Genomic DNA, 13773 nt, shown 5'->3' with positions numbered 1-13773 from the left:
GACATCTTTTTACCTATGTATCCTTCTGTCTATCTATCTCTACCTATCTCTACCTTTGTCTACCCTACCCACCTTCTCACTCTCTCGTCCAGTCAGTCCTCTTCTCGCTTTCCTTCAAAGCCCATCCGTTCGACGGCTCGAGGATTCGTAACTCGGTCCGTACCCTCCCTCCACCAGCCTTCATCTTTATGCAACCACTTCCAGTGCAGTTTAGTTGATTTACAATCATGGTTTCGCCGCCGTTACTGGAGGTACCTACAGTAACACCAGAAGCTCCAGCGAGATGCAACAACGATCTCCCTCCTCAATATCAACTTAAATACATATTAACTCGCTATTGCGGTATGTGTAGACAGTAGGTAGCTGGTCGAAGAGGGGTGCGTACCGTGAAGATATCAACCAACCTACCTACATGCGTCGATAACCTAACCCAATTTTCCGCGCAAAATTGCTGTTTGACAGGATATACCGAACATTGCTCCGCAACTAAGACTGTCATTGCAAATCTGAACCAAAATAGCGGACGAGCAGAGACCAGGTAGATATGTACATAGGTAGATAGGTAATAGGAAATAAGTAAGTAAACGGAACCAGCACAGCCCCGGCGAATTGCGCGGACGGCGACCGACATCATCATATCGATATGTCGTATTAAATACAATATGCAAAACGGAGAATAAGTCCGCAAGCTACCACCACATAACCAAAAAAAAAAAAAAAAAAAAAAAAAAAAAAAAAAAAAGTCTTTAAGCCATGATGTGCAATCAGTAAGCGCTTGCTCACCTTTCATAGTCAAACTGGAACTGATTATCTACACTTTCCATCCAGAGATAGGTACATACCGAATTTCGTCACCTTCCAAAACTCGGGAAAACGGTAGATACCTAGGTACAGTCAGTTCATCTGATCCATCCCCACGCAATCAATCCACTCACTTGCTTCTCCAATACCTACCTCTTTTTATAGCAACCACATCCATATCTTTCTTCCCTCTCCCATCTCTTTCATCTCTTCCAACACAATCCTCAACAATCAAGCCCAAGTTAGAAAAACAAAACTGAACGACCCTAAAGATATAGATGAGCGGTAGATACCTAGGTATGAACAAGAAAAATCACCTGGAAAGGCCTGAAAAGAAAAACAAGAAAGGTATGGAAAAAAGGAAAGAAAAGAAAACAAAAACACACAACACCTGGGATTCGCTGGTCGTCACCGACCCAACTACTAGTCAGGCCCTCACTGGCTTATCTATGGGAGAGCGGACGGGATCCCGAGTTTTCCAGTGGGTATGGTCGTATGTGACCATGAGTTGCAAGATGAAGAATTATATTGTCAAGAAGCAACGTAGAGGTATATATATGTAATGAGATGGGTTGAGTGAGGGGTACAGTGGTTGTGTTGTGTTGTGTTGTGGTGGTGGTAGATGAAACTTGTTGGGTCATTTCGAGTTCAACCGCCGTTCGACGTTTGTACGTGAATAGCAATGGTAATGATGTAGGGGGGTTATGAAGCTCTGCTCTGTTGAGGCAAGCATTTCACAAAACCTTCATCTCGTAGAGCTCACTGCGCCCAAGTCGGGTCCGTTGCAATACGAACTAAGGTGCGAACAAACATGATCAAATACACTGGATTCAACTACTCTGCAAAAGGAAAAAAAAAGGAACAAGTCCTCGATCAACAGACATTATACGGCGTCTCGATAACCAAAGAGATTAGAACTTCAACAAGTCCAATGCCCTGAAGTAGGTAAAGGTAGAGGTAGAGGTGGATGTAGATGAACCGAGACTCGACTCGATGCGTGCCCTGTGCCCATCGAGTTCGTGTGTGAATGTGATCCATGTGTACGTGTCTGTGTGTGCCTGCGTGTGCGTCTGTCTTCTCCATCCATATTCTTGTGTTTTCCCAACCACCCTTGTTCCAGTCTCTCTTCCTCTCTCCGTCTTCCTTTTCTCCTTGCAACCATCCGCCTTCACTGCACAAAATCTTCGGGTCTCTTTCTTTCCGTCCAGCATTTTTGTTTCATACAACGCCTTCTGCGTAACCATCCACCATGCGCGTCCCCAACCACCTCCATCGCATACCTTCTCCTTCTTCCTACATCCTTTCTCCCTGACCTGACCCGACACAGCAGCAAGCTAGTACAACTGTACCACCACCGCTCGCATCCGAGCCGCATGAACCCCTAACTCCCGCATGACCATCTTCCCATTGCCACATACGCCACTGGTCTAAGACAACGCCTCAATGGTAGAACACTGTAGACATCGCTTAGTCGAGCACCCGGCCGGCAACAGCAGCTTGGCTCTTGTCCTTCGTCTGCGTCTTCTTGAGAGCCCTGCCGGCTTGGATCTCTCCAAGGAGGCCAGCGGGTCTTCCAGCAGGAAGAGAGGGAGCAGGGGCACCACCAGGAGGAGGGGGTGGCGGGGGAGGAACGGCACCAGGAGCGGGAGGGGGACCGGGAGGAGGGGGCGGGGGAGGAGCAGCAGGGGCTCCGGACTCAGGCATAGGCGGAGGAGGAGGAGGCGGCGGGGGAGCACCACCGCTGGGGGCAGGAGGAGGACCCGGGGGAGGGGGCGGAGGAGGAGGGGGAGAACCAGCAGAGGGCTCCACTGGGGCCGGAGGAGGGGGAGGCGAGCTAGGGGAGCTGACAACCGGAGGAGTGCTTGCAGTAGGCTTTTCACCGGTGGCGGACAGGGGACGAGGAGGCGCCATGGTACCAAAGAGAATGGAGGCAAGCGCAGCGGCGCTATTGCCGCCCGGCCTGCCCTCGTCATCGGAGTCCTCATCGTCCGAGCCCTTCTCCGAGCCCCAGTCATCATCATCATCATCGTTGGGACGACGTCTGCTAGGCATTACACCACTAATAGCATCGCTGATACCGCTGACAGCACCACTAACAGCGCTGCTAACAGCAGCAGCTGGCGCGGCGGCTGCCTGCGTCATGCGGTGGAACGGGTTAGTCGAGACATCGGCCGGCGGAGGAGGCGAAGCGACTGGTGCGGCAACCGAAGAAGTAGATGCTTCAGAGGACTGGGACATCATTTTGAAGTACGGGTTGCGACTCTCCCTCTCGGCGTTGGGGCTAGTCGTAACGATCTGGGGAGGGGAGGCCACAGACGCCGGGGCAGGAGGAGGGGGAGAGTTGGGCTCCTGCTCGTGAGTGCCGACTTGGCTACCACCAACAGTAGGAGTAGACGCCTGGGGAGTGATTTGCTCCGGGCCCTCTTCGTCGGAAGAGGAGCTGTCTTCATCGTCGATCGCTTCGAGTTGCTTGCGGAGCTCCTCTTCACGCTTACGGGCGGCCTCGATTTCGGCACGGCGAGCAGCCAACTGGGCCTCCTTTTCCTTAGCCTCAGCCATAGCAGCCTTCTTCTTACGCTTCTCCTCTTCCTTCTTCAGCTTGCCCAATCGGACTTGCTCTTCCAGGGCCTTGAGACGAGCATCAGCTTCCGCACGTTCCTTGGCAAGTTCGTCTTCTTGGGCCTTGGCGCTTTCCCTGTAAAAGATCGTTAGTCGCAGTGTAAATGCAAAAGCGGCAATGGAGACAGTGACTTACTCTAGCTCACGAGTTTCACGCTCCTGCTCCTCACGCTCACGTTCCAGGCGTTCTTCCTCAGCCTTCTTAGCGGCAGCCTCCTCGTCGCGTCTATCATCGGCCTTGCCGGCCTTTCTGCTCGGGGGCGGAGGGGGCGGGCGAGAATCGGCCTTGGGAGATGCGACAGGCGCAGGCCCGCCTTCCTCTTCAGCCAGCTTCGCTTGTCTTTCGGCCTCACGACGAGCATCTTCCTCTTCGGCCTGACGCCGCTTCTCAGCTCGCTCAGCCCTTTCGCGCTCAGCTCGCTGAGCGGCAGTCTCACCTGGCTTACCGGGAGCCTTGAGTCCGAGAGCAGCAAGGCGCTCAGCCATGCGCTGCTCGGCCTGCTGTTTGATGAAGGCAGCGCGCTCCTCTGGTGTCTTGTAGGAAGAGTAAGAACCGCCGCCAGCAGTGGAGGCCGGGGTAGATGTCCGCGAAATCGACGGGGAAGGGGTTTCTACGCGGGTAGAAACAGGGGCCTCAGCCTTGACAGGTTCCTGGGTGGCCTTACGGCCGCCCTGACGGTCCTGAGACCGAATCCGAGCGGCCCGGCTTTCCCGCTGAAGATCGAAGATGAAGTCTCTGACCTCGTCCTCCACGCCAAGGGCATCCTCCCAGCGACGCTTCTCGTGTTCAGAGGTGGAATCCGGAGCACCCTCCTTGAGACTATCCTCAATACCCTTGGCGAATTCGCGGACGCTATCTTCAACGTCTCTGACCATGCGCTCGTTGTTCTCTTTTTCGGTCTTAATCTTGATGTTCTCCTCTTCCAAGCGCTTGGGGCCATCGGCATCATCATCACCGATATCGATCTTCTTGCCCATCAAGGCAGCTGTCCGCTGCTGCATCATAGCCTTCGCACGGGCCTTGATTCTGTCGGACTCGGTGACCATACCACCCGGGCCAGTACCGACAATGGCGGCGGCGCTGTTAGGATGAGCCTTGGCATCCTTGAGACGGAAGAGCTCAAGTCTGGCGTCAGCAATGGCCTTCTCAGTCTTCCGAACCTGGGACGCAAGCTCTGGGATTCTGTCAGTAAGCTGCTGCAGCTGGCGCTTAAGTGCGCGTCTCTCGGCATCAGAGTCGGCGCTCATCAGCTGGGCATCTGGATGATTGTCAATGTCCTCCTGGATTCTCCGGATACGGCGGTATAGTTCATCGGCCTCGCGGCGGTCGCGTCTGTCAAGAATGTCGTCTTCCTCCATGTTCTTCTCATCGTTGAAATCCATGGCATCAAGAAGTACCTGCTTCTCCTTGATCTTCTTGCGAAGCTGCTCAATAGTCAGGTCATCACCGGAGTTACTAGCCGCCGGAGATTCAGGACGAGGAGACGTGCCCACGCGACGGCGCGCGCTGGAGCGATACCCCACCTCCTCATCGTTGTTCTTGAACACGGTAGCATCCTTGCGGTTAGCCCCAGTGTTCTTGAAAGAGTGGCCTTTAAGATAGCTGACGCCGGTCTTCTGGGGCAGCAACGAGGCCCCAGTGTTTTTGCGGAGCTCGGATTCCTGATGAAGCATGTTTTTGACCATACCAATAGACGCACTGAGGTTTCTCGCAGAAGGGGGAACAAGCTCAGGAGGAAGCTGGTTAGGAATAGGGTAGCCGTTAAGCTTGCGGTAAATCAGATGCATAGCCACCGCAAATTCATCCAAATCCAGGCGGCCCTTGTTTCCATTGTCGGCGAGGGTCCAGATGCGCTCAAGATCAGGCTTGTCCAAGCCACTCTGACCAAAGATCTCGATAGCAGCATCGCCAGCGATGAAACCCTTGTTCAGACCATCCCAAGCCCGGAACAGGGCATCGTACCTCGTCTTCTCGTCCTTGGTGATGGCCCAGGGGATAACGGCATTACCTTGAAGTCCGGCCGTAGTATAATTCCGCTGTTCACGTCCCAGTTGAGGCATCATGCGAGCCTGGAGCGCATCAATGAGAGGCAATCCGGTGGCAGGCGTATTAACAAGTCCCCATTGTCCAGGCATTCCCGTGGGCTGAGAGTTGAGAGGAGCAACCATGCCGCCAGGGCCAGCGTTAGGCGACAGATTTGAGCCAAATCCGGTCGGCATGGGAGGCATGGGAGGCATAGGACCGGCGTAGCCAGTTGGCTGGGGGTTCATTCCCGGGAATCCAGTCTGCTGGGGTTGAAGGCCCTGGTTCTGACCCATGAAACCAGTTTGCTGAGCAGGAAAGCCAGTCATCTGCGCCTGGAGAATCGCCGAGTTTGACGGCTGCGGCTGGGGCTGTTGAATGGTCGGAACGGCCGCCGTATTCTGCTGCGTAGCAAAGCTGGGGGCGTTAGATGCCGGGGCAGAGCTAGAGCCCGCATCGTCGGTGATACTAAAGTTGATGATGTCCACCATGCTCGAAACCTCGTTCTTGATGTGATCAGGTAGGACGCTAGGAAGTGCCTTGCCAGTGATCTTGAGGTTGCAAAGGTACATGGCCAGGGCAAACTCGGGGAAGTGTAGCTGCCCAGACCTTGTGGTATCCGCCAATGTCCAGATTTGTGATAGCGAGTCCCCATCCAGCTTCGACCGCAGAAGGAGATCTCTCGCCTTTTCACCCGACATGGTAGTCTGTCCTTCTCCCACAGCCGACTTGAAAAGCGTCTCGAACCTGGCCTGGTCATGCGCCGTGATGAAAGAAAGGCGGATGTTGGGGATCTTGACGGTGTTGGTCTTCTGCTCGGCCCTCCGTCCCTTGCCCCCAGCCGTCTGGAAAGAGGCGGCCATCTCAGAAAAGCCCGTAGCCTGGGGCTTCACGGGCGGAGGAGGGGCGATGCCACCCTGGGCGGTCGGGGCAGGCTGTTGAGCCGGCGCTTGGATCTGTACGGATGGGAACCCAGTCGGCTGGGGTTGCTGAATCGATGGCTGCTGCTGCTGCTGCTGCTGCTGCTGGAACGACTGCTGTTGCTGGAACTGCTGGGGAATCGCTGGGACAGGAGGCATGCCGGTCTGGAACGGCTGCTGCTGGGGCGCTTGGGGCTGGAAGCCAGTAGCCTGAGGCTGGAAGCCAGTAACCTGGGGTTGGAAGCCAGTAGCCTGGGGTTGGAAACCGGTGAACTGTTGCTGAAGCTGAGGCTGTTGCTGGGGGGCCTGCAACCCCGGGTATCCCGTGAACTGCTGCTGGAGCGGCTGCTGTTGTTGCTGACCATAGCCGGTCTGTTGTTGACCAAAGCCGGTAGGTTGGGGAGCGAACCCAGTCGGCTGCGGCGCAAACCCGGTCGGCTGAGGCTGCATCGGGCCCTGTTGGCCAAACGGACTCGGGGCGCCGTATTGTTGCTGTTGCTGCTGCGGCTGCTGGCCGGGGCGAAGGCTGTTGGCGCCCCCGAGGAAGGCATTCGAGTTCGAGTACATGACGGGCGGTTCCTCCTCGTGTATATTACTAAATGCAATTCGATGGCCCTCGTGTCGGGTCTAGAAGTATCGGACGAGGAAGAGAGGGGCTTGGGGCTGCGGAAATGGAGGCAGCAACACCTGATACACGACGAGGGGAAAAGGGGGTTCAAGGAGCGGAGAGGCAACTGGCGAAAGAGAGGCAGCAAGCTCCTCTTGGTCGGCAGTCACGGAATGGGGGAGACTAGTAGTTGAATTAGAGTAGTGATTATGGTGTAGATAGACAAGATGCAAATGGCAAGTATGGGCTGCGATGCGCCGTGGAAGCGCTCGTGTGATGACGACGACGACGACGACAGCACTGGCGGCGGTCGGGTGTTGTTGTTGTTGCGTGTGTCAGGGTCAGGGTCAGTGTCAAGTGTCCAGGCAGCGTCGGGCAGGCAATCAGTGCGGTGAATCGATGTCACTCATAGTAAACACCAAGGACTGGACCACCACGCCCCGTTCCTTGGTTGGAGCCACTGCAGTTGGAAGCGGGAACTAATAACATGGAAAATGAGCAAATGGAGCTGGAATACCATATGGTCCAATGGATGCTCTCCATTGCTTCTCTTTTGCTCCACCTTTTCCATGCTCACGGCAGGCAAAGAAGCAACAGCGAAGCTTCCAAGTACATGTCAGTGTTGGTAGACTTCAGGAACGGGCGGACTGGGCTCACTAGTAGGGTGCTTGGACCACCCTAGCTACATACGCAGTATGTATAATCCGTGCTCGGCCTCCTCTCTGCCACGTGACAGCTTTCTCCAGCTCCCCCTGAGCACAGGCCACATAAAGGAATGAAGCTTCAAACGAACTGAAAGAAGCTTGGGCCAACTTGACATCTTCAACGTCGACGCCTCCAGGCCGAATCTCCCCTAGCTGCCAAGACCCGAATCCATCGGCCGAGAGCAACGTCGGGGGCTGGCCTGTGCGGCCGAATGGAGCTCCCCAGACTATCGGCTGCTCGGTCACAAAATTTTCCAGACAAGCATTGAGGTCCCCGCGCGTTCCCTCCCGCCGCCGCTCCGTTCAACGGGCAAAAATAGCATGGTCGTCCTGGCTTTCTGCACGGAGTCGGGCTCCTCACCACACCTCATCGCCATGGATTCCGACCTGGAGCTGCAGAGGATGACTCCTTTTATTCCCAGCTCCAGCCAGCCCGGTGGAGACAAGGCCGGTCACATCATCGCTTCGATGGATAGCGTTTGCGTGTCATTTTGATGGCCGCACCAGCTACCAGGACATCGTGTACATGGTGTAAAAGTCCAGAGTCGCCGATCACAGTTTTCATTGGGCCTGTGGTCCCTGAGTGGTGCTGATGCGGGCAAAAACCGGAGCACTACAGCTGGCGTGATGGCGTCCAGTGAGTTTGTTCCTTTTTAACTGGCAAACAATCAGAAGCTTCACAAAAGCGTCGAAAGATTTGTGGGTTGCGGCAACATGCGCCCCACGCCAGTACCCCCGCCTCCTGGTCCCTGATGCTGCGGAGTGGTCAGATGACCCGACCCCATACCCAAAGCTTCCTAACCTAATGGTCCGTACATTTATATAGAAAATCGATCCGACCTACCAAAATGAAAAGTTGATATAGTTACTACAAAACGTATTCGTACGGAGTCACTTCAACAGCAATATTAAGTAGGATTATTTCTCCTTACAAGGCCTGTAGTCTCCTTTTATCTAACGTTTTAACGATACTATTACTATTAGGAACGTAGGCGAAAGGTAGGCTGAGGTGACTACGGTCGTGGCTATACGTAGGGGACGGTAAATTAAGGGTTAATCTAAAGATATATTAATAGTTACCGACTATAATAAATTACGCTTTATTGAACCTCTTTTATACCTATATAAACTCTATTTATCCGTTAACGAGTATTATAAAGTCTCGTACTAGTTTAGCGCCTCGGTACAATATTAGATTATCCTTCCCACGAGCCCGACCTAATATAGGCGTTATTATTAATAATCCTACACGTTAATTAACGAAGGGGAGTAGTAGCCACTAAAGTGCTTTTATATACGAATTTTTAGCCTCTTAATATAACCCCCCCCCTTATAAGGTCTATCTTCGGAACTTTTATAATTTATAATAAATCCTAGTTAAATAGTGGAGGGCGTTAGTATTATATTATTATAATATTATTAGGCTATATTGCCGGCGAAAGTACAATATTTTTGCCCCTTAATTCCAGCGAACTATTATTCGTAATAATTACCGACGTTATATTTCAGATATTGTAGCTACTTCGCTACTAGCGAGCTGCCCGCTAGAATATTAATATTATAATATCCCTTCTCTTAAGTTCCAAATGTGGGTACGAAGCTGCCCGCCCGAATATTAGTATTATAATATCTATTCTTACGAACTTTAAATGCGGCAATAAAGCCGCTCGCTAGAATATTAGTATTATAATATTTATTTTTACGAGCTCTAAATATAGCGAGCTGCCCGTTAGAATATTAGTATTATAATATTTATTCTTATAAGCTCCGAATACGGATACGAAGCTGTTTATTAGAATATCGGTATTATAATATCTATTCTTACGAATTCTAAATATAGCGAGCCGTCTGCTAGAATATTAGTATTGTAATATCTATTTTTATAAATTCTAATACGGATACGAAACTAGTATTAAATTTAAGAAGTTAGTCGGGTTCCCGATTATTACTAAGACTATTATCCTATAGGTGTACGAGGTAGTAAGTATTATTTTACCTAATAAGGAATACTATATTGAATTTAAGAGTATTAATAAGTACCTTAGGATATTAATATAATTACGCCTTATAGTTCCTCTTACTAAATATTCTCTATTATTTATACTTATAGTATAGTTTAATACTCTTATAGAATACCCTCCGTTATTTACGCTTACTACGTAATATTTACGTAATTAAATCCGAGGCTCCTTTTATAAACTATTTTCTATTTAAGTATTTGTACTTACTATAATTTATTACAATACTTAAATACAATCCCCCTCCCTATAGGTTTTATCCTCGGGACTTTTATTTCCTTCTTTCACCTCTTATAATTTTACGTATTATTTCTTTTATAAACCTCCCTTATTTGTATTATTTTTTCTTAATTACTTTTCTATTACTTTTGCCTTATTTTTTACATTACCCTCTTCGTTTTAATAGTATAATTCTTAATTATTACCCTTATTCTTTTTATTATAATCCAAATTATATACCTTTTTATTTTCCGCCTTTTTTTCCTACCTTTTTGCGGCTGCTATTATTATTTATTCGTCCTATCCTTCCCCTTCTAATTATTACTTTCGTTTTATACTTCTATTTACCCCCTTTTACTATTTATATAATTATTTAACACTCTTCTTATTTTATATTATTTTATATTCGTCTACTTAAAATTATATTTATTTATTTCAATTTATATTTATATAAGGACCTCCTCCTTCATTTATATAACGCCCCTTCCACTTACCTTCTTTACCTTTCTTCTTCTTCTTCTTTCTATTTTTATTTTTATTACTATATCCGTCCCCCCTTTACTTACGCCGGCCCCCCCCCCAAATATATACTTCGCTATTGTATATTTGTATATTAATCCCCGCTTCCTTAATATACTTAATTAGTATATCTATTTCCTTTCTCTATTTTCTTTTTTCTACCCCGTCCTTATCCTCCCTTTACCCTATACCTATTACTAACCCTTATCTAACTATTCTCTTTCCTATATTCTAGCAATATTTATCCTTTTATTTACTTAAAATATAGTATTACTTTAGCCTAAACGTTTACGAACGCTTTAACCCTAAACCTATATGAAACTCTTGAATTGATTAGCTAGAATATTTGCTAGATTAAAGGGACGTTTCTTTTTTTTTTTTTTTTTTTTTTTCACCCCGCTAACGTCTTTTCCTTCCAAAGTTCAACGAGAAATCGCAGTATTCGCTAATAATACGCCGCTATATATTCGAAGTCCCTTACAGTATTTATAATTTGTGGAACGTTATATAGAATATAGCGGTTAAGATTATACGCTTTACCGATATTAATAGCCTTCTATTTACCCCCCTTTTATAATAGTTGTATTATTTTATAGTAGTATTTTAAATTATAATATAAATGCGCTTAGTTAATAACAATCTCCCTACAATATTACTTAGGATGCTTTATATTCTTAATTTCAATTGTAAGGGCTATTTGAAATTAGGCTACTATAGTATTAGTAATATTAATACTAATATCGATCCAGCAGCCCCCCCTAATTCTCCTATAAATATTTCTACACCGAATATTCTTATTTGTATCCCCCCTTCCCCTAATTATAGTTATAGTCTTTAATATTAATTGGTTAATAGGAAGTTAGTATCGTTAGATAGAAAGTTAGACGAATTATTAGAATTTATAAAGGAGGATTATAAGTAAATAGTATAAAGTAGTATTTACGAATATTATTAATAAGCGTAGTAGTACACAGGAATATTCTTTTTAAAGTTGTAGGTTCTAATCCTATATTAATAATAGTAGATATTACTAAGGATTTTTTCATTTAAGGCGATAATAGAAAATACAGGCTATATTCTACTTAGCGCTTTATTAGTATCCTACGTTAAATTAAGCTACCTTCCCTTCCTATCTCTTATTTTATTTAACGTCTTTATTTTATATTTCCACTTTACATTTTTATTTTACATTTCTAATTTACTTTTCTACTCTATATTTTTATTTTATATCCCTACTTTACAGTTTACATCTATATTTTACATCTACATTTTACGTCTACGTTTTACATTTACGTTTTACGTCTTACATTTATATTTTATATTTTTACTTTATATTTTACATTTTATATTTACATCTTATATTTTTATTTTACATCTTACATCTTACATTTATATTTTACATTTCTACTTTATATCTTACGTTTTATATTTACATCTTACATTTCTACTTTGCATTTTACGTTTTATATTTGTATTTCGCATTTCTATTCTATATTTTTAAATAATTATTATTCTCCTTCCTCTATTTAATTAATTTTTATTAATTTAGTAGTCGGTTTACTATTAATATACTACTATTATATTTCCCTAGCCTTATATTCCTTAAGAAGGTCCGGGTAATTTATATCCTTTTGTAAGACCTACAAATTCTCGTTATTTAGATACTCCTTCTATTTAATTTAGAATTAATATTAATAGCTAAATCTATAATACTTTACAATTACTTTAATTTTATATTAAATATTATCCTCCTTAATATTTACAACTTCCCCTCGCAACGCTACTATAGTAGGATCCCTATAGTATAGTTTTAATAAGGTAATAAGGAATATTAGGTAGATTTAATAATATATAGGGAGTACAAATTAGTATACTATCTTCTTTTTTCTAACGACCTTAGTAATTTAGAAGGGTCCTAAAAATTTATTTATTAATTTAACATTTGGGTAGCGTTATTTAATATATTTCGTATTAAGTAAAATTTAACTTCTAATATTAAATTCCTTTAGCTTCTAAATTTTATTATACTATTTTACGTACCTTTAATTAACAATTTCTAAAATTACTATAATTTTTATTTATTTACAAAATAGTTCATTAATTCGATTAATAGTTATTATTAGTAAGATTATCCTCCGCCTTCGCTTTAGGTCCGTTAATCCTTAAGGATAATACCCTAAGAATAATTCCGAGGGGGATTTTCTAATAGCAGTATAGAAATAATTATTGTACGTTTATTGTATTAGTGTAATTTTTTTAGCCCAATTGATTTACTCTATATTGTAGAAAATTTGAAAGTATAATTCTAAATTCTAATTTTATTTCTCTATTTATTCGTCTATTTAGGGGTATTAAACTATATTAAAACGTTTACGAATATTTAGGAGTTCGTAGTAAGTCTTTTAAAATTAGTTTGTAAAAAGGCTACTTCTATCCAATATAATTAAATCCGGGAAGTTAAATTATTAGAAAACGTTTCGTTAGAAGAGGAATATAAATTGTTAGGCGTTAATCGTCTTTTACGTAGGAATATATAGGGCGTATTTAGTAAAGTAGTTAATAATAATAAGGATTATATTATAAGTCCGATTAGATATAGGGTCAAATAATTTTAGTACTTTAGTAATAAAATTATATAAAATATTTTATTAGGGGATAGTAGGGATAGGTAGCGATTTTAATAGTTTATATAACTAGTAATTATATAATTTAGCCTTCTAATACGTTGGATATTCGTAAATATATAATTCAACGTCGGTTATAATAGTAGGCTAATAATAGAATTAATTAATATATTTTAACGTCTTCCTTTAATTTAGGTATCTAATTATTGCTATATTATAGTAAACATAGAATAATTTAGCCCGCATCCGTTCCAGGACGTAAATTTAATATCAATATTATAGTATTCTATTTTCTCCTATTTTCTAATTTTTTATTCATCTCCCCCCTTCGCTATTCTTCTATACTTCTTCAATAATAAATAAATCCTCCTTTTACACTTCTAATAATTGCTATTTTAATAATAGTAACTACTCTTTATCCTTCTATACCTTCGCTACTACTATATATCCGCCGATATTTCCTATAATAATATTTTCGTCCTCTTTTTTTAATTTAGTAGCGGTTTCGCCCGCGAACCTTACCCTCTTCTTCGTTATTCCATCCTCTCTACTATTACCCTTAATTTCCTTTTACTTCCTCTTTTCCCTATTTAATTTATCCTCCCCCTATAAATTTTATTTTTCTTCCTACAATTCGGCCCTTTCGTCCTCCGACGCCCAACCCTCTTCTATTTCGCTTATATTCTATTACTATTCCCTCTCTTCTACTACTATTTTTT

At 44.7% G+C, this 13773-nt stretch overlaps 2 protein-coding genes and 1 non-coding gene across 3 annotated transcripts; all 3 read right to left on the bottom strand.

Moving 5' to 3' along the window:
• Positions 1–1180: 1180 nt before the first annotated feature.
• On the bottom strand, positions 1181–1296 carry NCU15647. Its single transcript, XR_897848.1, has one exon. It is a non-coding gene; the product is annotated as a 5S ribosomal RNA (ribosomal RNA).
• Positions 1297–1712: 416 nt separating this feature from the next.
• NCU16641 (hypothetical protein) lies at positions 1713–2045 on the bottom strand (the record flags this gene model as incomplete). Its single annotated transcript, XM_011395729.1, has 1 exon — positions 1713–2045. One exon carries the CDS (start codon positions 2043–2045, stop codon positions 1713–1715), a length of 333 nt encoding a protein of 110 aa, XP_011394031.1.
• A 223-nt stretch (positions 2046–2268) lies between these two features.
• NCU06171 (actin cytoskeleton-regulatory complex protein) lies at positions 2269–7131 on the bottom strand (the record flags this gene model as incomplete). Its single annotated transcript, XM_957647.2, has 2 exons — positions 3557–7131; positions 2269–3496 (listed from the first exon to the last, which is right to left on the bottom strand). The coding sequence occupies exons 1-2, from the start codon at positions 6928–6930 to the stop codon at positions 2269–2271; spliced, it is 4602 nt and encodes a 1533-aa protein (XP_962740.1). The 5' UTR covers positions 6931–7131.
• Positions 7132–13773: the final 6642 nt, after the last annotated feature.

Source organism: Neurospora crassa, linkage group III (assembly GCF_000182925.2).
Source record: "Neurospora crassa OR74A linkage group III, whole genome shotgun sequence".
NCBI classification, from domain to species: domain Eukaryota; kingdom Fungi; phylum Ascomycota; class Sordariomycetes; order Sordariales; family Sordariaceae; genus Neurospora; species Neurospora crassa.
The sequence above is the reverse complement of the archived record's forward strand: the minus strand, read 5'-3'. Positions and strand labels throughout refer to the sequence as shown.